The sequence below is a fragment of the Asparagus officinalis genome, chromosome 6 (genome assembly GCF_001876935.1).
Source record: "Asparagus officinalis chromosome 6, Aspof.V1, whole genome shotgun sequence".
Classification (NCBI taxonomy): domain Eukaryota; kingdom Viridiplantae; phylum Streptophyta; class Magnoliopsida; order Asparagales; family Asparagaceae; genus Asparagus; species Asparagus officinalis.
The window spans coordinates 16,809,265-16,832,270 of record NC_033799.1 but is presented as its reverse complement, the minus strand read 5'-3'; the positions used below and the strand labels follow the sequence as shown (position 1 = coordinate 16,832,270).

Sequence of the window (23,006 nt, the reverse complement as noted above, 5' to 3'; positions counted from 1 at the left end):
ATCTGAATTGGCCTGATGAGGCTTATTTTAATAATAAATATGTTGAGTACGAAGAACCACCCCCTGACGAGTTTGAAGATGATGAGTGGATTCGTTCTTCCACAGTATAAGATATGTGCATTGACCAAAGTTCAACTTATAGAAGAGATGATGACTTCCCTTTTAAAGTTGGAGATTTATTCGAGACTGAGGACCAATTGGTTGATGCTATTTGTGATTGCTCAATCAAAAAAATATCAAATTCAAGCAAGTTAAAAGCAATTGCACAAGTTATGATGCAATTTGTTTTATGAATACACAAAGGAAAAGTCAGGCTGAGGGAAATGAAGCTGATTACGCATGTCCTTGGAAGTTATATGCATTTACCGGAAAGAAACATAATGGGCATTTTAGGATCACATAATACTGCGGTGTTCACACATGTAGCAATCCGATATTAGAGAAAGATCATAATGGTGCATCTACCTCTTACATAGCACGGTTGATTATGCCAAAATTAAAGAAGAAGCTTGAACTAACTCCTGTTAATGTAATTGAGAGAGTGCTAGATACAAAGTTCATTGAAATATCATATAGTAAACCATGGAATGTAAGGAGAATTGCGATGACAAAAATATTTGGTAATTGGAAGAAGTCTTACGCGACACTTCTTCTATGTGTTGATGCGATAAAAAAAAGCAATCCTGGATTTGAATACAAACTCATAACCAAAGAGATCAATCTGGTAGTTCATCAATTCGCCTCTGTATTTTAGGCATTTGGTCCTTTGATCGAGGGATTTAAATTTTATCAGCCAGGTCTTAGCATTGATGACACACTTATATGGTAAATATAAGGGTGTATTGCTTTTTACTAAAGGAGTAGATGCATATGGTGGCTTATTTCCTTCGGCCTTCGTGGTTGTGGAGGTCGAGAACAGTAAAAATTAGGAGTAGTTTTTTCCAGCATTTAATTATATATTTTTAAACCTCCTATGAAAATTATTTTTATATTCGATAGGATGAAAGGTATTCCTAAAGTATTGTACAGGAGATTTGGCTCTAATCACCATCACCGCTATTGCTTAAGACACATTAGAGCTAATTTTAAAAAGAGCTTTGGTCAGATACATTTACAAAATCTTCTTTGGCAAGCGGGCTGTACACTCAAAATATATGTGTATGATTGGATACGGGATCAAATCAAGGCAACATCTCAAGATGCACATGACTGGATTAAGAGTAGTTTGGGAAGTAAATATGTCGATCAGTGGGCACTAAGTAAAGATGGAGGGAATCGGTTTTGCATGATGACAACTAATTGGTCTGAAAGCTTCAACAGTGTACTTAAGGGAGCTCAAGCAATGCCCATACATGCGTTGGTTGCGAGGACATTTTATAGACTTAATCACTATTTTGTCAAGTGGCGAGAGAATAGAGCAAAGTGGGTGACGTTATTGACACAAAAAAATAAAGAGATTGTAGGGTCTCGTGTCGTGCAGGCGAGATCAACAAAGATTGTTAGATTTTCTATAGATGAATGACAGGTTACAGGCGAGTTCAAGCTCCTAATAGAAGGGTGGTAAGATCAAGCTCGAATGGTTATGAAATAATTATATGAATGTACCGATCGATGCAACTGATGAGATTGTCAAGAGCTATGCCCATGTGTATATACTCCATATGATCTGTACCGTTCTATTTCTGGATTCTACTAAGGATTCAGTGCATGCTAGATGATTGCCACTTCTTGAGGATCTTGAGGAGTGTAGAGAGTTATCAAGGGGGAGTGCAGTGTTAGCTTATCTCTATAGGGAGATGACAAAAGTAGCATTCGTGCAAAATAAAGAATTCAAAGGTTATCTCACTTTGTTGTAAATATGGTCAAGGGAGTGATGGAATTTGGGAACACCAAATTTGAGGGAGACCCGTGCTCTCGATAGCTAGATTTCGTTAGGATGCAGGTATATTAGTTTGTAATAGATATGATTACATATAATTTTATACATTTATTTCAATCTATACTAAATCTTTGTATATCAAATAGATGGAATGTTTCCAAGTATTAGCAAACCTCCCCAAAGGGTCATGAAAATTTTTACAGGAACAAGCTTGATCAAATGGAGGATGAACAGACATAAAATCATAATATCTAACTATATTCAATCAATACATCATTTGTTACTGATATGTAAATTTACATAATCTTCTTTATAGGTCAAGTGGATGCCCTGTGAACTAATTTTAGCTTCACTACCAGATATTTGCAAAGATGGTGAAGATATATGTCGTGCTAGAGTACCGATAATATGTTTTGAGATTGTTGGAATGCACGTGCCCGACCGTGTGCTTCGACAATTTGGATTAAAACAACATATTTCAGATCCTATAGAAAGAATAGAGCGAAATCCCCGAAAAAGGAGCACATCATCAAAATTGTGAGATAATTCGTCATGCTTATATTGAGAACTGGGAGTTGAGGGAAGAAGCTGTAGTGGTGGAGAGGGCTGACGCACCAGAACTAGATGTGTACTTACGGTGGTATTGGGGGATTACTCGCCGATGGATATTTTGGGAGAACAAAGCACCTAATGAGTATATACCGAGAGGTCCAGTTGAAAGAGAGTTGGTAAGTGTATAGGCAAAATATACAATTATTTTGTGATTATTATTTTATTATCATCCACTTGCTAATAATCCTCTTTTTATCTTATAGGTACAAGAACTCGATGAGGCAGCTTCTATTGTACATGATGCATTAAGATTGACTACTAAACCAGGGGCGAGGAACACAATTGTTCGCATCATAGGAAAGATTCAGTCCGCTCTTAGAAATACACGTCATGTGAATCGTGATGGACGTGAGGAACGACTCATAAGGTACGAGCGTCGGTGGGTCTGAGGACACACGAGAGCGGGCTCAAGTTGTGCACATGATGAAGCTGGAGGCACAACAAGCTCAAGATGGAGGTTCACAGCAGGTTCAAGTCGACGAGGATGTCATGCGCTCACAAGTTCACACACAACCAAACGTTGAGATCATCCAAGCTCATGTTGAAGGTGAACGAGGAAGGGGGAGAGGAAAAAGAGGCAGAGCGAGAGGGAGAGGGAGAGCAAGAAAAAAGGGAGTTCTAAATATTTATTAAATTTCGATATACTTCATATGATGTTTATGTTTGAAATACTATGATGTTTATGTTTGAAATGCTATTGTCACTTGATTATAGTTGGATTATTAGTAAGTGAATTAAATGTTATGTGTTTGTTAAAGATTTGTTATAGATGTGATAATTATATAAAGATGTGTTTATTTGTGTTTAATTGATTATGGATTGATAAATGTGTAGTAAGAGAGTTGGTGTTAAACTTGACAATTTTAGTCGAGGATTGATATATGTTAGCAGGAGATGAGATTTTCCAGCAAGTGTGGACTGGAGGGTCTCTGCCAAATGGTTGGGGTTGGGAACTCCGACCATGTCATGCACGCTGTGCACGAAATGGTCGGGGTTCCTAACCCCGACCATTTGTGTGTGGGACGATTCGGGCTCTGCAAACGGTCGGGGTCAGGAACCCCGACAAAATTAGTCCGAATTGCGAACCTCGACTTGTTTAGTGGCCTAACCACCGATGGCAGGCAGGGGTCGTCCTAATTAGTCGGAGTTGGCAACCCCGACTAATTAGGAACCAATTTCTTTTAAATCGACTCAGTTTCTGGCCACGATGCTTACGTGGCCAGAAACTGGGCCGATTTTTTAAAATAACTTGGGAGTGGGTCGATTTTTAAAAAGAATATTTTGGGGCTATTCTGAAAATTTCTTCTTTTGGTTAAATACCAAAACCCCCCTTATCTTTGGATGGTTATCAGATAACATATCATAACTTTCAAAATATCAAAAAGTTCTCTCAAGTTTAGGGGTTATCAGAAAACTTATAAACTTTAAAAAATTTACTTAAAAGTTTTATCAGGAAACCCTCCTAATCAGTGTTAATCACAGTTTTTACATTGATAAGAAAAAATACGTAGGAGAATCTATTTGTCAACGAAAATTAGAGTTCTCATCTAGGGTTTTTGAAAAATTGAAGATCACACAATAATTTTTTAAGAAAAATATGAATTGATTTTTTAGTAAAAAAATATATTTTCTAAAAAAGAATTATTTATATTTTTCATTGAAAATAAATCATAATAGTCTATTACATATATAATAGGATTTTAAAGGAAATTCAGTAAATCAAACCTAGTAAATTTGTTAAAACAAAATTAAAGACTAATTTGGATTATTAGCTAAATTACCTTCTCAGAGATAGCATCTTGCACAATTAAAATATCACTGGTGATTGCATTGATCACCTCTCCAGTTGAAGCCTCAGTATCAAACACACTTATATCTTGATCAAGCAATGACCTTAAATATGCTAGCCTCATTTTTGCTGCTTGCCTCTCTCCAGTGTGCATCCAACATGCAACCTCTAATAAAATTATAATTAGTAATAAATTAATTAATTACCGTTGGAAAAAAAACAATAACTTTAACTCACCAGTCCACGACGAGAACAGCATAACAATGCTCAAATAAACGAAATCCAACGAGCACTGCAAAACAAAGAGATAGATAAATTAAAGATGAATTAGTTGTGGATAGACCCCGACCAATTGCGGATTGACTATCTATAGTTCTAAGAGCATCTCCAACAAGCTATAGTTGGGAGTCCTTGTTGGAGAGCTCTCAAGACCTCTCAAGATATGGTCCACCATTTTCAATGTCACATCACATGGGAGACCTTCTAACTAATGTTGATCTCCAACAAACTCCTAATTAGGAGCTCCAACAATATCAAAAAAACTCATCTTCTATTTTAGTTTTGTTACACATTACTTTCAATTATATTTAAATATCTTTTATTTAATTCCACCGACAACCGATAACAGACAGATTCATATATGTTGGGCACGGTCTTCGAGGGAGCATGCACTTTCATTGACAACTGACAGATTCCTATCCGTTGTGAACGAAGTTCGAGGTATCACGCACTTTGACCGTCAACCGACTGATTCCTATAAAATTCGACGCCTTCTCACCTCACCCCATCATCTTCCACAACAAAATGTCTAGCTCATCTAGCTCAAGCGATGATGAAATGATGAAGATGTTCTTTCTTTTCGGACCGCGTGTAAGCCTTCTTTTTCTTTGTGGTCGGTGTTTCTTGGGATGACACTTGTTGTGTTACCGATTGCGAGAACTCATGGATGAAGTGACCTTCTTCTACGATGTCTGTGTAGAACGGCGGGTACGTATAAGGCCGATCCTTCACCGGTAAGGAGTTGCGAATAAAAATTTTGGGAGGGATCCATAAGATTTGTAATTTGATAGGAAAATATAGAGTTTTTTTATGAGAGAGTTGTGTGGAATGATTGTAATTTGATAGGAAAATATAGAGTTTTTTTATGAGAGAGTTGTGTGGAATGATTTGTGTAGTGAATTGAGTATTTATAGAATTTTTTTACTGTTCATTTTATGAGAGAGTTGTGTGGAATGATTTGTGTAGTGAATTGAGTATTTATAGAATTTTTTTACTGTTCATGCCAGTTTTTTAAATCTCAACGGCTAATTTTTAAACGGCTAATTTACTATTCATGTCAATTTTAAAAAATCTCAACGGCTAATTTTTAAACGGCTATTTCCAAACTGGGATTAAAGGTAGGGGGTTTTTTGTATAAAAAAATTTAACAGCTGGGAGCTCCCAAGCGCTCCACAAATTTGTGGAGCGCTAGGGAGCTCCGTGGCACAAGCTTCTAGGCTCCGTGCCATGCCAGCCCAAGGAGAGGCCTTGAGAACTTGCTGGAGCATAGCACAAATCAAAGTGGGGTGAGAGCTTGTAGCAAATGCTCTAATTGTGTGGATAGACCTCCTAACTGTTTTTTTCTAACTCTTTAAAAAGTCAAAAAATTTTAAATAGAAATATGATGGGTCTAATAGTAAAATCAGCATACATTAAGATCTATAAGACGTTCTAAAGCTTGTGAGCATCACATGGAAACTTTCGGAGGAAAATTCTCACGCTCGCATAGCACAAATCAAAGTGCAAATTTTAGAAAATTTAGGGTATATAAGTGCTCCCAAACACAACTGAGGGTTTATAAGTGCAAACTTGGGGGAACTATTTGGAGTATGTAAGTACTAGTTAGCCTTAAAAATATGGGAAAATTGCTTGGGGGAACCAACTTAATTTGGCCCATTCATCCCCACCCCAAGCCCAAAAACCATAACCACAAAGCCCTTATACAGCAAAAGAAATACAACAAGCCCCCAAAATAAGTACAGATACACTACCCCAAAAATTATCCCCAAATTACCCTTCTCAATTAACTATACCATCCTTTCTGAGCGTTGTTATCGAAACCACCTGTAACATCAAAGAGACTATCTTCCCTGTTGAAACCCTCCTCCTCCCAAAACCACCGTCGACGACAACGCTTGGGAACCCTCTCCGCCGTCTTCGTGCTCGTCGTCTTCGTCAAAGACCGCCGCCGCTCATCCTATTCTTCGAAACCCTCATCCTCTGAAGACCGCCGCCGCTCTTCGTCGTCGTTTTCGTCTTCGGCAACTCACATTAGATCCGGTTTCGTCGTCTTTGTCTTCGTCGTCTTTGTCGAAGACCGCCGCCGCTCGTCATATTCTTCGAAACCACCGACGCCCCCTCGTCGTCTTCCTCTCAAGATCACCGATGCCCCTCGTCGTCGTCTTTCTCTTCGGCGACTCACCTGTGAACCGCCTTCGTCAACGCTCGACCACTGACGAGATCACCCCCCCTCCCCCCCGACTGCAAGCGAGTCGCTAGAGTACCTCTGCCAAACCGAACAGTGACGCTCGCTGGGATGTCGACATCATCATCTCACTCATCTGAATCAGCGAGGAGCAAGCCTGAGATGTAAGTATTAACCCAATCGTTCACATTTGACGATTTAATGTGTTTGGCACTGTGATTTTAGCCATATTAGAACTCTAAGTTGAAGTAGTATCTGTTGTGTTATGTTTTACAGTACGCATGATATCAGAATTTCTTGCAATATACGTGGATATTGTACATTCATGGATGGAATTGCTCCACGGATGAGGGCTGAACATTGGAGGGCGTATGGATCCTCCAATTTCAAAAATTATGTTAGTTTTGGACCAATTCCAGCGGACAAGGCTACGATTATGTTGCTTCTAGATCATTTGGATTTAGCCACGGGGAAGTTCTTTTTCAAGGATAGCCAAACTAGGACTCCACAAGCGTATACTTTTGATGTAAATTGGGTGCGTAAACATACCCGGTTTAATGATGAAGGAGATAAACCCGAAGGCAACCGCGACAAAGAGAATAGGATATGGAACACATACTTCTCCAACAAACAACAATCGCAATACAAGAGTGGCCGAGACTACCTTGAGGCCCTATTAGAAAGATTGGTTCAGTCAAGAAAGAGGACGGATGTTTCTAATTTTGTTATGCTTCAAATCCTCTATCAACTCACAATGATATGGACTCCGACCGCGAGAATGAATGCACCCCGGCATATGTTCAAATATATAGCTCGGATAGATATGGTTGATAATTTGCCATGGGCGACGATCATGTACAAGGAATTGTGGGACTCTTTCAAGACTGCGAAGATAGCGAAGAAGGGGCAGACATATCTCATCGGCTGCGCTCCCTTGCTATCGGTGAGTTATATGTGTTATTTGTAAGTAATATGTTGCATTTGCACCTTATCTGTGATCATTACGTTTTACATGTGATATATGACATTTATATGTGACATTTGTATCTAATTTGTATTGTTTAAGTTTCCTATTTATTTGTAGTTTGTATGTGATATTATCTTGTTATATGAGATTATTTCCAATTAAATGTGATATTATCTTGTTATATGTGATAAGTGTCTTCTACATGTGATATATTCTAATCATATGTGACGTTTGTTACCCATGTGTGACATTTGTCCCTGATTTGTAACAGTTGTAGTTAATGTGTGAATTTATCTTCTTGTAAGTGATTATTGCCATTTATTTATGACATTTGTATCTAATATGTTCATTGATTGAATGTGGCCTTTTTCTGAAGCTATGGTATTATGAGATTTCTAACATCAAAGAGCCGGCAAGAGTAGATGAATCCAAGCCTCCAATGATAAATTGGACATTGGAGGGTAAGAAGGTGGGTTCGGTGCGGACTACAATGATTTTGAAGAAATCGGAAGCCGCAATCCACATCTTACCGGAGCAAGATGTGGCGAGGTATGTTCACGAGGAGATAAAGCCCAGTCCTACAACAGTGAAGGCTAAAGTTGAGGAGGAAGTTAGGGGTAAAAAATCATTGGGGAAGAAAAGAGTCCAAAAAGAGGTAATGTTGATGATTTGGATGTGTCAACCTCTTATTTGTGACTTTTGCTCACTATCAGTTTATTGTTAATGTAGGACGAAGCTTATGAAAAATTGGTGATGTTGAATGAAGCCTATGAGCAAGCACTTGTTGCTCGCGGCGTTGATATTTTGGCTATTAAAGCCGAAACTGAGAAAAAATTTGCTGAGGAGAAACGTATAAGGCAAAACAAAGGAGAGGTAATAGCCTATGTCCTGTGTCACATGAGGGGGAAAAATTATTGAGAAAATATTTGCTGAATTGAAATTGGTTATTGTTTTTACATCTATGCAGCCACAAATAGATGAGGCATTGAGTGAAGGTGATCAAACCCGAGAGATGGACATTGAACTGGAGGAGGTAACTCTCCTTTGTGATATTTGTTGTTTTCCTGTGACATTTACAGCTTATTTGTGATAGTTCCCTTTGGTATGTGACAATTGTCTGCCTATTGTGACATTCATATGTCTCTTGTGACATTTTGTCTAATAATGGGACGTAAACAGTTTAGTGTAATGTTTGGTTATTACCTGTGATATATATTCATGTCTTATTTATGTGATATATATTCATTAACTGTGAGTGGTATACAGGCTAAAGTTGAGGCAGAGAAAGAAGAAGGAAAGGGAGAGGAGGGAGGCAAAGAAGGTGATCAAACCCAGGCCATGGGCAGTGAACAGGAGGTAACTTTCTTTTGTGATATTTGCTTATTGCATGTGACATTTACTGCTTATTTGTGATAGTTCCCTTTGGTATGTGACAATTGTCTACAAATTGTGCCATTCATATGTCTCTTGTGACATTTTATCTAATAATGTGACGTAAACAGTTTACATGTGATGTTTGGTTATTATTTGTGATATATGAATATTTCCTGTGATATATATTCATTAACTGTGATCTTTATACAGCTATGTGATGTAAAAGTTGCTGAGGATGTTCCCAAAAAGAAGAAGGGAAGGAAGAGGAGGGAGGGCGGCGATGATACTTTAAAAGTATTTGTTAGTGGGCTACGGGCAAAGAGCCAAAGAACAACAAAGAAGCCCAAGTTCTTAGAATCTCCCTTCCAAACTGAATTGCCAAAGAAGAGAAGGAAAGGGAAGAAAGGTGTCGTTGTGGTGGAAGACGACGACGACAAGGGGGAGAAGGATGAGGGGAAGCCACTTGCTATTTCACACCTCGGTAGGAGTACATCTGTTGCAGAGCTATGGAAAAGGGAAAAAAGTGAAGAGGAAAAAAAGAAGGGAAGGAAAGGGAAGAAAGGTGTCGTTGTGGTGGGAGACGACGACGACAAGGGGGAGAAGGATGAGGGGAAGCCACTTGCTGTTTCACACCTCGGTAGGAGTACATCTGTTGCAGAGCTATGGAAAAGGGAAAAAAGTGAAGAGGAAAAAAAATTATTAGAGACGTTGAATATGGGCATTCCTTCTTCACAAGACTTTGATGTCAGGCTACCGGGAACAATCAACGAAGGCTTTTACCATAATTTCACCGTTGAGGACATTCCTGATGTGTCGGCTGATGAGACCGTTGAGGACATTCCTGATGTGTTGGCTGATGAGAACAAGTGGCTTCAACATTTTCTTACATTGAAAGTTGACAAGTAAGTATTAAGTGTTATTCTGTGATATTTATATTTGGTCTGTGATATTAAATGTTATTCTTGTGACATATAGTGTTTTCCTGTGACATTCAGTGTTTGTATGTGACATTTAGTATTTGTTTGTGACATTTATTGTTTGTATGTGACATTCAGTGTTTGTATGTGACATTTAGTGTTTGTATGTGACATTTAGTGTTTTGTATGTGACATTCAGTGTTTTTATGTGACATTTAGTGTTTGTATGTGACATTTAGTGTTTTCATGTGACATAGTGTTTTCATGTGACATTTAGTGTTTGTTTGGGACCCTTAGTGTTTTCATGTGACATTTAGTGTTTGTATGTGACGTTCAGTACATGTATGTGATATTTAGTGTTTGTATGTGACATATAGTGTTTTCCTGTGACATTTAGTGTTTGTATGTGACATATAGTGTTTTCGTGTGACATTTATTATTTTCCTGTGACATTTTGTATTTTCCTGTGACAGTTTGGTGTTGATTAGAATATGTCGCTTATACATTGATTGTCTTCTACATTTTGTAGTCGGACAATTTTTGAGGTTGAAGACCACACTATATGCAGATATGATATGCTACATCTTCTACGTGGTGGAAGATTAAAGGATGAGGTTAGTTTTTGTTTAAGTTGCGGTGTTAATCAAGTTTTGCACAATTACAATAACTTATTACATTTGCAATCATCAGATCATTGAAGCTCTGGTTGCAAGTCTTCGAACATGGCTCAAGCTGCCAATAAATGCCCATGTCGAAAGAAAATACGCTATTGTCACGTCGTATTTTAGTGTGAGTAATGACGATCATAATACAATTTGAGTTATATTGCATTTATATGACTTTCTTCTGCTTGCTTTATTTTCTGCAATGTCTATAAAAATTACATAAAGAAGCATATAGATGAAGGGAAGGATGTGTTGATAATTCCAATATGTCACGCTGACCATTGGCATGTCCTTGAGGTCAACTTGGGGCAAAAAAAATGCAGACATTACAGCTCCGCTGACCACGAGGCATGGGCTAGAGACGTGTTGACCATCCAGCTTTTTTTAGATAGGATGGTGAGTGGTTTCGATCAGGCGTCGACATTCAGAGCATTCCAATATGAAGCAGTCCCTTGTCGAACGCAAAAAGGCTCGTAAGTTTCTTATACTTAACCATGAGATTGTTGCATGGCTTGTTGTATGGCTTAGTGACATTGTCGGTGCAAATATTGATGTGATATTTGCGGACTACAAGTGACTTTTGGGCATGTTATGTGACAGTTTAGTATGCAGTGTGACTTATGCTGCTATTATGTGACATTTTGATATTGTATGTGACATATTAGGTAACTGTGTTTTATTCTCGTTACCCGTTACATATCCTGCTATTAAGTGTTATGTTATATTTTTACAGATATGATTGTGGCATACATGCGTATTTTTTCATTAAGGCGATCCTCGAGGGAAGGGAGGTGATGGACATTGAAGTCTTGCACAGGGAGTCGCATATGCTACGGGCTGGACTTGCTGCTCAAATTATATGTGAAGGGCGTGAATGGAAAAAGCTACGGTTGAAATTAGACAGTGATGATCCAGAATATCTATTGTACTTCGGGGGTAGTGATGCACCTATGATTGAGTGGAAGTATTAGACTCTAGATGTAATTGTTTCATTTGTTGGATGTCCTGTGATGGATGTTGGTCGTTTAACTGCTGTTTGTAAATGATAACCAGTTTACTAACATAGATGGATATGACCTGGTGATCTTTTCTTTACCATATTAAAGATGAACATGATCTTGGTGCTGTGTGTGACTTTTGGGTCTGCTGTGTGACATTTTAGAATGCTGTGTGACTTCTGCTCTATTTATGTCACAGTTTGATATTCTGTGTGAGATTTTGGTGCTGTTATGTTGCTCGGTTATAGAGATTTTTTTGTCTTCTACATGCGTATTTTTCCATCAGGATGTTAATGTCACACAGAATGTTATGTCACATATAGGTAGTGCTGTTATGTTGCTCAGTTTGATATTTTTCCATCAGGATGTTGCTTGGTCCTCGAGGGACGGGATGTTATGTCACACAGAATATCAAAAAGGCAAAATTAGTAAATGTCGCAACAAAATAGCGCAATTATCTATAACATATTTAATCTAAACAGGTGCAACAAAATAGCGCAATTATCTATAACATATTTAATCTAAACAGGTAATACGTCACACGAACAGGTGATATGTCACATATAAGTAGTTAATGTTCACACGAACAGGTGATATGTCACATATAAGTAGTTAATGTTGCCCAAAATGTAATAAATTTCATTTACATCTAATACGTCACATATAAGTACAAAATGTCACAACAAAACGGCAAAAGTAACATGTAACAGAAAATAATCACAAAAGAGTCCGCAATTTGCCAGGAAACGTTAATCTTGGATAGGTTCAGTGCATGTGGCTAGGTTATGTCCTTCAGCGTGACATCTTGAGCATCTAATTGCACGTCTATTCTCAGATCTGTTGTTGATACGTCTATTCTTGTTCCTTCCACGTCTCTTTGTCGTCTTTGGGGGAAGAATGCTAACTGTTTCATCCGTTACATCTGGCTTATCATAATTTGGAACAGGAAAGAGAATTGGTTCGTAACTTTTCTTAAAAGCTTCAGTCGTCATGAACCAATCGCAAAACTGGTACACATCTCTATGCATAAAGTTGATAGCAGCACACGCATGTTTACATGGTATTCTCAATATATCCCATGCACGACACGTGCATGTTTTGTGATCCAAATCAACTTGTACTGATTTTTGTGATGATACCTCAAAGATTTCAGCTGTAGAATGCGATACTTCAAGAGTGCTTCCCTTGGTGACATTTTCTTGGAGGATTTTTTCCGCTTCTGGACATAGATAGCTATTCCAATTTGTTGCCATCACGCGGCGAGTATTCATTCTTTCCATAATTTGTACACGAATGTGATCCATCATATCACAAATGGGAAGTGTTCTCGCCACACGAATCCAACTGTTGAAAGATTCAGCAACGTTGGAAGTGATATGACCATATCTGTGAATCAAACAATAATTTCAAAAAATGAAAATTACAGCGTATCCGTCACATATAAATATCAAATGTCGCAGGAGAATGCTAACGATCACAGCGCAGGGCTAAGTGTCACAGTTAATGGCGTACTGCCACACGAGACATGTAAAGGTCACAAATGACTTTTAAAAGCTCAAATTCATATAAAAGCATAATGTCACAAGTAAAGGCAATGATATTTGACACAAATAACTTGTTAAATAATGAATATCTAAATATCACATGTAATACTCAAACGTCACAAATAAGTCCAAATATCACATGGAAGGTCCAAATATCACATATAAGGTCTAAAGGTCACATATAAGATCCATATGTCACATGGAATGTCCATATGTCACATATAAGGTATATATGTCACACAGAAGGTCTAAATGTCACGTACAAGGTCCAAATATCACATATAAGGTCTAAGTGTCACATGTTATGTCCAAACGTCACATATAAGGTCCAGATATCACATATAAGGTCTAAACGTCACATATAAGGACTAATTGTCACATATAAGGTCCAAATATCACATATAAGGTCTATATGTCACATATAATGTATAGATATCACATATTTGGTCTAAATATCACATATAAGGTCTAAATGTCGAATAGTATATTGGAAGACACTTCCTGGGTTTGTTTCCATCACCTTCATTTGGTACCTAAAAATGTTGGTTAAATCACAAATAACTTGTTAAATGATGAACAATATCTAAATATCACATGTAATACTCAAATGTCACACATAAGGTACACATAAGGTACAACTATCACATGTAAGGTCTAAATGTCACAAATAAGGTCTAAATGTCACATATAAGGTCCATAAGTCACATATAAGGTCTAAATGTCACATATAAGGTCTAAATGTCACATATAAGGTCCATAAGTCACATATAAGGTCTAAATGTCACATATAAGGTCCAAATATCACATATAAGGTCTATATGTCACATATAATGTCCAGATATCACATATTTGGTCTAAATATCACATATAAGGTCTAAATGTCGAATAGTATATTGACATGTCACATTTACAGTTGGTCATATCACCTTCATTTGGTACCTAAAAATGTTGGTTAAATCACAAATAACTTGTTAAATAATGAATATCTAAATATCACATGTAATACTCAAACGTCACAAATAAGTCCAAATATCACATGGAAGGTCCAAATATCACATATAAGGTCTAAAGGTCACATATAAGATCCATATGCCACAAGGAATGTCCATATGTCACATATAAGGTCTATATGTCACACAGAAGGTCTAAATGTCACGTACAAGGTCCAAATATCACATATAAGGTCTAAGTGTCACATATAACGTCCAAATGTCACATATAAGGTCCAGATATCACATATAAGGTCTAAACGTCACATATAAGGTCTAAATGTCACATATAAGGTCCAAATATCACATATAAGGTCTAAATGTCACATATAATGTCCAAATATCACATATTTGGTCTAAATATCACATATAAGGTCTAAATGTCGAATAGTATATTGACATGTCACATTTACAGTTCCCGGGTTTGTTTCCATCACCTTCATTTGGTACCTAAAAATGTTGGTTAAATCACAAATAACTTGTTAAATAATGAATATCTAAATATCACATGTAATACTCAAACGTCACAAATAAGGTCCAAGTATCACATATAAGTTCCAGATATCACATATAAGGTCGAAATATCACATATAAGGTCTAAAGGTCACATGTAATGTCTAAATGTCACATATAAGGTCCAAATATCACATATAAGGTCTAAATATCACATATAAGGTCCAAATATCACATATAAGGTCTAAATGTCACATATAAGGTCTAAATGTCACATAGAATTTTGACATGTCATATTTACAGTTAAGTGTGATAGATATACGTTCTAAAGGAGACATCAACAATTCGCTTGGACTAACCAGGATAGTAAATCATATGAATGCCTTGCGCAACCAAATATTTGGTCTTTTGCCGTCTCCTTAGCACGCCAAGCTTTAGAATAATTAACTCTTAATCCATATTGAGAGTGCAATTCCTTTCTAATGTCAGTTGGGGTAATATATGGACGCCTCTTCATAACTGATTGTAGCATACTCGCAATCCACCTTCTTGATGCTCTGAAGTGACCAGCTGTGCTGTTATGTTGTCCGCATGTATGTTGAGGAACAAATTTTTTTATAGCAAAGGTTGACACATTCCTCAATGGTGAAGCGAAAAGCAACCACGGGCATTTTGTTTCTTTTCTGAACATGCAACTAGCACGAATACGTTTTGGCTCATTGTTAACATAATTAAAAGCAAACTTCTTAGCTATAGAGTAGTATATAAGAGCCATTCTAACTTCTTTTGCACTTTCAAATTGCTGCCCTTTTCCAGTAATTGCCTCGTGCCACCATGCTGGGATCCGTGACGAGTCACTTACTACATCGTTCATCATCCACACATGCTCTCCTTGAGGGTTGTCGTTTGGGATCCTCTCTGATTCCTCGATTGTGATCCTCTCATAAGGTTCCTCGATATGCTCTGATGACTGTGTGCTAACATTAGGAACACTGCAGGTTGAAAGATAAGGTCACAAGTAAGTCACGTGTGATACTTACCAGTAAAGTCACATATAAGACCTAAGTATCACAAATAAAGTCCATATGTCACAAATAAAGTCAACTTGTCACGTTGGATGTCTTCAGGTCACATATATAACGTAATATGTCACGTGTATCCAGAACCTGAAAATATATTTTTGAATACTTACCTAAGCTCCGTTTCTGTCCCTATGGCATGAGTGGGTCCTTCATCTCTTTTAGTAACAGTCATGGTTACTGTATTTAACCCCATTGAACGATGATAATCTATCATGTTGAGAATATCTTCATCTTTTGAAAGCTCAAATGAGACATTGGGAAACTTCTCGATAGAGTAACTTATCAACAAACTTTCGTACAATTCTCTAAAATTCTCTGCAACGATCATCTTCAATTCAGCAAATATTGTTGTCGAATTGACTTTAATGAGGGTTGCATTACTGTTAAATGAAATCACACACATTAAGGAATCTTCCATTGTGGTTGCTGAAGAAGTTAAGAGGAAAAAGTTAAGAATATAAATGGTTGTTGAAGGTCTTAGTAGTAGATCTAAAGAGGGAAGAGTATATATTACATTGAAATGAGGCATGAACAATTTTGGAGGGAACTTAGTATCTTTTTCCCTCCATTTTTCCCTTTTCCCTCCATAAAACCTCTCTCTAGCTAGTGTATAGATAGAAACGGAAGTGACTTCAAATCTGACTTCCGATTTGATAGGTTGCTTTTCTGGCCAACAAGATAAAAAAACTCACCAGGTATTCCCAAAATCGGAGGAGTACAAAGGGTAAAAAGGGCAATTGGCAAAAATACACTATAAAGTATATATACAATCTTGGGTTTGGGGTGTAAAAGCATTAAAACTTGGGTCAAGGTGCCCCCAAGTGGTTGACTTTAGTTGGAGGGTGGGGATGAATGACCCAAATTAAGTTGGTTCCCCCAAGCAATTTTCCCTTAAATATTTATACGAAAACATACACACAACCATCTAACATCCCTCATGACCAATTTACATAAGAGAGGTTACTTTGGCAACTTCTTGTTTCAATTAATCATTTGGAATGAGAGACAAATATAATACCTTAGTGTCATATTATTTGAATTAAATAATTAATTAACTACCAATTTTAATTCAAATTAAAAAATTTAATTCAAATTTAAAAAATTTCAAAAAACTTAATTAGGGCCTCATAGCTTAATTAATCAAATTAAGCATACCAAAAATGGGCCCAAAACCAAATAGAGTTAAGTGGGTTGTGCCCTAACTCAAATTGCCTGCAGCCTTCTTATTTCACCCGATGGAAAAGAAGAAGAATAGAATGAACGCGAGGTTCGTTTGAGAACGAACGCGGGGTTCGTTTTAAGTGAGCATGAGACTTGCCTGAGGATGAACGCGGGGTTCGACTTGAGAACGAACGCGAGGTTCGACTTGAGAACGAACGCGAGGTTCGTTTGGATTGAGCACAAGGCTCGCCTGAGGATGAACGCGGGGTTCGATTTGAGGACGAACGCGAGGTTCGACTTGAGAACGAACGCGAGGTTCGACTTGAGAACGAACGCGAGGTTCGACCTGAGAATGAACGTGATGAACAAACGCAATGTTCGTCTAAAACGAACGCAAAGTTCGTCCTGAGAATGAACACAGGGTTCAACTTGAGAACGAACACGAGGTTCGTTTGAATCGAGCACGAGGCTTGCCTGAGAACGAACGTGAGGTTCGTCTGAATCGAGCACAAGGCTCGCCTGAGAACGAACACGAGGTTCTTTTGAATCGAGCGCGAGTCTCGCCTGAGAACGAACGCGAAGTTCGTCTGAATCAAGCACGAGGCTCGCCTGAGAACGGGTAAGTCCTCAAGCCCTAATTTTTCTTTCACCCGTTAGGGTTCATATCTGAAACACCACCGCCACTTAGGCTGTAGCTAACGAGCACCCCTTAGGGTTTCGTTTTGAAAACCGCCACCGCTGAAACAACTCCGGCGAGGAGTTTTGGTAAACGATGACAGATCAAAAGACAAAAAAAATAATTTTTCTGTCAATTTTTAAACTCAATCATTCAGATCCAAACCTCAAAAATTGAATCAAATACAAAAGAAATGAACTTTAGAGTTCATAAGTGCTAAAGATCCAAAATTGAAAGAAAAACCAAACAAAAAAGGAAATCTGTACTGTTCATCCAAACAGTAACAAATCAAAACCGTTACTGTTCATTCATGAACAATTCTAAAAAAACACAAATTAATATCAAAGAACCCTAATTTTAATCTTAATCTCTTAGAACAAATCACGATGGCTCTGATACCACTTGTTAGATCTAATATTTGAGATCTAAACCATAAAGTCATGATTAATTCAAAGAGATTAACAAGAATTAAAAGGTGCGGAAACATATACCTGAATCCATTAAGGAAAACCTGATTAGGGTTTTGATGATCTTATAACCTTAGGGTTTCTCCTTTTGGATCTCTTTAGATGGGGATTAAGAGAATAGAGAATGTTAACCCTATATTAAGGACCATAACCCCTTATTTATAGGTGTTGTACATTTGTAATTTGGCCTCTCATCAAATTACAATTACAACCTGGTATCTGCACATTTAGCCGATGATTTATTTAAATACTCATTAACCCAAATTGATTGATCACTTTAGTGAGTTATCCTGAATGATAGCAATACACACAGATTAATTATATGTGCTCACAAATAGATTTAATTAGATTTAAATCCAACAAACCAAACAGGTTGGAAATAATAATCTATAAGGTCTTAATGGGCTAAAAATATTAGGAATCTCAAGTAATCGTTAGTGCTTTGAGTTGATTTGATGAGCAACTTTTGTTCTAAACGCGCAAATGTTTCTTTTATGGGCTTCTACTTAGTAGCTCCTTTTGAGTATTTGAAACTAATCCCAGCCTTTCTTTCTTTTTGTTTCACTGTTTAGTTGACAGAAGAAGACAGCTCGTACCATTTTTGATGATGATAATGTTTCTCCGGCAAGTGAGTACTCAATCAAGAAATATGTTCTCTTTACAGGAGAGTCGATGTCGATACAGAAACTCCCTGACCTGGAAACAGAATACGAAATTTCTGCACATTTTCATGGCTCTGTTCCATCTTTCAGGTTTCAGCTTGACTAGATGTACCGAGGCGTATTCTTACACTAGAAATTTTTTGTATTTAGATTAGAAATTATTGTTCGAAATGCACGCATTTAGTTATCTGTAGTCGAAGCGAATGTCGAAGGTCTCATTTTCTTCTCTTTTTTTTCTTTCGCTTTTGTCGTTAGTTTCCTCATCTCTCTTAGATTACTTTGGCAGTGTTGATGCTAATGCCTTTATTTGTTGGAAGCTACAAATGAATTCGGTGTTTGTTTGTTAGTTTGCTGGCATTAGTCTGTTAGTTTGCTGGTTACTCTGTTTTGTTAGTTTACTTCTGTTTAGTTTAAAGTTAATAATTCCTAGTTGTAGGATCAAGTTTGTTATTTGGTTATTTCTTAAGTTACTAGGATTACGATTTGGTTTGTTAATCGTTATTGAATTAGTTTTTTTTAGATTCCTTGTAAAAGGCTATTTAAGCTTTCTTTTGCTTCAATAAGAATGTGGAGAACATTCACCAATCTGTGTGAGTTTACTGCATAGAGAGTTTTTTATGTTCTAACAGTGGTATCAGAGCGAGGGAAAAGGGAGCCTGAGTGTGTGTGAGAGAAATACTCATTGTAATGGCAGCGGAGTACTCAAGCAACTTCACACAACCATGCGTTCCCAAATTTGATGGGGACTATGATCATTGGAGCCTGATCATGGAGAATCTTCTTCGATCGAAGGAGTATTGGAGTGTGGTTCAAACCGGATACAAGGAGCCAGGAGAAGAAGAAGTGTTGTCGACTGCATATCAGAAAGCTTTAGATGACGCCAAACTGAAAGATTTGAAGGCGAAAAACTATCTTTTCCAATCCATTGACAAGTCTATCCTGAAGACAATCACACGGAAGGAGACGGCGAAGCAATTATGGGAATCAATGAAAGTCAAGTATCAGGGTAATGCTAGGGTTCAACAAGCACAACTTCAAAGGCTTCGGAGAAGTTTCAAGATTCTAGAAATGAAGATAGGAGAGTCAATTACTGACTATTTTAGGAGAGTGATGATAGTCGCCAACGATATGAGGAATTGTGGCGAAGACATGCCTGATGTCAAAATCGTAGAGAAAGTTCTTCGTACACTCACGGAAAACTTTAACTACGTAGTGTGCTCGATTGAGGAGTCGAAAGATATCGACCAACTCATGGTCTATGAATTACAGAGTTCCTTGCTTGTTCATGAGCAAAAAGTTTGATAAAGAGGAGATGACGAACAAGTGCTCAAAGTTGAATATGAAAACTCGGGTGCACGCAGAAGAGGAAGAGGGGCTGTGAGGGGCAGCGGAAGCATGCGAGGAAGAGGGAGAGATAGAATGTTTAACAAGGCAACCATAGAGTGTTTTAAATGTCATAAACTAGGACACTTCCAATATGAGTGTCCTAGCTGGGAAAAGGCAGCAAATTATGTGGAGATTGATGATAAGGAAGAGTTGTTGTTGATGGCTCACATTGAACTCAATGGTACAATAAGAGAAGGTGTCTGGTTTCTTGACTCGGGATGCTCCAACCATATGACAGGAAATAAGAAGTGGTTCATGGACTTTGATGAAAGTTTTAGGCACACAGTGAAGCTGGGAAATATCTCAAGAATGCCAGTGATGGGGAGAGGCAGCGTCAGACTTGAGGTCGAAGGTATGACTCAAATAATAACTGATGTGTTTTTCATTCCTGATCTTACCAACAATTTACTAAGCATTGGTCAGTTACAAGAGAAGGGATTGACTATTATAATCGGTGAAGGTGTCTGTAAAGTCTATCATCCACAAAGGGGTCTTATTGTGCACACGCAGATGACAACTAATTGGATGTATGTTTTGCTTGCTTACACAAAGCCATGCTTCTCAAGGTGTTTACAAGTAGAGAAAGATGATGATACCAGCCTATGGCACAAAAGATACGGTCATTTGAACAACAAGAGTCTTTGTACCATGCAATATAAACAACTTGTGAGGAGTTTGCCACAGTTCAAAGTAGCAAACAAGGTGTGTGGTGTGTGCAATGTGGGAAAACAACATCGTGAAACTATACCAAAAAAAGTAATTGGAGAGCATCAGAAAGGTTACAACTAATTCATACAGACTTGTGTGGTCCTATCACATCCATGTCGAACAGCAAGAAGAGGTACCTTTTGGTTTTTATTAACGACTTTCGTAGAAAACTCTAGATATATTTCTTAGTTGAAAAGAGTGAAACATTTGCTATGTTTAAGAATTTCAAGAAATTAGTTGAGAAAGAGATAGGGAAGAGTATTTGTTGTTTATGAACTGACAGGGGAGGAGAGTTTACGTCGAACGAGTTCAACACTTTCTGTGAAGAACAAGGCATAAAAAGGCAACTTATGACTTCCTATACTCCGCAACAAAATGGAGTAGCTGAGCGCCGAAACCACACTATCATGAACATGGTCCGGTGTTTATTGACAGAGAAGGAGATGTCCAAGACTTTTTTGCCAAAGGTAGCTAGATGGACAGCTCATGTGTTGAATAGAAGTCTAACGGTGACTATGAAGGATAAGGTTCCTGAAGAATGTTGGAGCGGCATCAAACCAAGTGTGGATCATTTTAGAGTGTTCGGGTGCATTGGCCATGTACACATTCCTGAGAAGAAAAGATTAAAACTTGATGATAGAAGTCACAAATGCGTACTTCTTGGTGTAAGTGATGAATCAAAAGTTTATCGATTGTATGATCCGATTACAAAGAAAGTGATCATAAGCCGAGACGTAATTTTTGAAAAGAATGAACAATGGAATTGGGGAATGAGCTCAGAGGAAGCCAAGCTTGATGTTCTAGACTGGGGAGATGGAGAAGATGATCCAGTGCATGAAAATGAAGCAAATGAGGCAGAAGAGAGTCCACTGGAGATAAGTATCGAACCTAAAAATTCATCGGAACAAAGTATATCAAACTCACAAGAAGAGACAGATCGGCGAGAAGAGAGAGTTCGGCGAGCACTAGCATGGTTACAGGACTACATAAGTGGAGAGGTGTTATCAGAGGAAGAAGGTGATCAGAACGTGGCACTATTCATGTCACATGAAGAACCAACCTGCTTTTAGGAAGCTGCTAAAGAAGAAAAATGGAAGGATACAATGAAGCTTGAAATAGAGGCCATCGAGAGAAATAATACCTGGGAGCTTGTACGTTTACCTATAGGAGCTAAAAAGATTGGAGTGAAGTGGGTCTTCAAGATCAAATTAAATGAAAATGGTGATGTTGACAAGTACAATGCCAGATTAGTTGCAAAAGGCTATGCACAGAAGTAAGGTGTTGACTACAACGAAATATTCGCTCCAGTTGCTCGTTGGGACACAATAAGAATACTGTTAGCTGTGGCTGCTCAAAGAAGTTGGTTGGTGTACCAGCTTGACGTAAAAAGTGTCTTTCTATATGGAGAATTGAAAAAAGTAGTATACGTTGAGCAACCAGAGGGGTACATCAAAGAAGGGGAGGAAGACAAAGTGTATAGACTCAACAAGGCATTATATGGACAAAAACAAGCTTCTAGGGCCTGGTTTAGTCGAATTGAGAGTTATTTTCTCAGAGAAGGATTCAAGAGAAGCAGCCATGATTACACATTATTTGTTAAAAGAGAAGAAGGTGAAAAGCTTCTGATGGTGAGCCTCTATGTTGATGATTTGATATATGTAGGTAATGATATTGGTGTGTGTGAAAAGTTCAGGAACTCAATGAAACTAGAGTTCGAGACGACCGATCTTGGAAAAATGAGATATTTCTTAGGTGTGGAGGTCCAGCAGAGTTCTAAGCGAATTCATTTGTGCCAAAAGAAGTATGCAAGAGAAGTTCTGGAGAGGTTCAAAATGTTGAATTGCAATCCTGTGAAGAATCTGATAGTACCTGGAACTAAGCTATCCAAAGAAGACGGTGGTGCAGATGTAGATGCAACATTGTACAAACAATTAGTGGGGAGCTTGATGTATTTGACAACAACCAGGCCATATATGATGTACGTTGTGTGTCTTATTAGTAGATTTATGGCCAAACCAAATGAGGAACACTTACAGGCAGCAAAAAGGGTGCTCAAGTATTTGAAAGTGTGAGGACCTGAATCCTCGATCGGTTCCTTTGGGGATGATTCTGGCCATGATGAGCCTGAAACAAGATTGAAACAGTTTTTGCAAGAGGGAAAATTGAGAGAGAATTGAAAGAGAGGGAACAGAGAAAAAAAATTGTAAACTGAG

At 37.9% G+C, this 23,006-nt stretch overlaps 3 protein-coding genes across 3 annotated transcripts in view; 2 read left to right on the top strand and 1 right to left on the bottom strand.

Moving 5' to 3' along the window:
• The window catches only part of LOC109845813, a 45,513-nt gene extending 40,906 nt beyond the window's left edge, over window positions 1–4,607 (bottom strand). The window contains exons 1-2 of the mRNA XM_020415080.1: window positions 4,518–4,607; window positions 4,273–4,448 (exon numbers count right to left, since the gene is read on the bottom strand). Of these exons, the coding sequence (XP_020270669.1) occupies window positions 4,273–4,448; window positions 4,518–4,539 (198 nt within the window). The 5' untranslated portion in view covers window positions 4,540–4,607. The remainder of the gene's footprint in view (window positions 1–4,272; window positions 4,449–4,517) is intronic.
• On the top strand, window positions 8,139–8,841 carry LOC109845812. Its single transcript, XM_020415079.1, has 4 exons — window positions 8,139–8,366; window positions 8,441–8,584; window positions 8,679–8,744; window positions 8,791–8,841. The coding sequence occupies exons 1-4, from the start codon at window positions 8,151–8,153 to the stop codon at window positions 8,839–8,841; spliced, it is 477 nt and encodes a 158-aa protein (XP_020270668.1). The 5' UTR covers window positions 8,139–8,150.
• LOC109845811 lies at window positions 19,387–20,001 on the top strand. The gene has a single exon (XM_020415078.1). The coding sequence runs from the start codon at window positions 19,387–19,389 to the stop codon at window positions 19,999–20,001; it is 615 nt and encodes a 204-aa protein (XP_020270667.1).

Coding starts and splice junctions, on each gene's coding strand:
- LOC109845811 (XM_020415078.1), top strand. CDS start 19,387: ATGGCAGCGGAGTACTCAAGCAACTTCACACAACCATGCGTTCCCAAA.
- LOC109845812 (XM_020415079.1), top strand. CDS start 8,151: ATGATAAATTGGACATTGGAGGGTAAGAAGGTGGGTTCGGTGCGGACT. Junction 8,367..8,440: donor AGAAAAGAGTCCAAAAAGAG/GTAATGTTGATG, acceptor TTGTTAATGTAG/GACGAAGCTTATGAAAAATT. Junction 8,745..8,790: donor TGGACATTGAACTGGAGGAG/GTAACTCTCCTT, acceptor TGACATTTACAG/CTTATTTGTGATAGTTCCCT.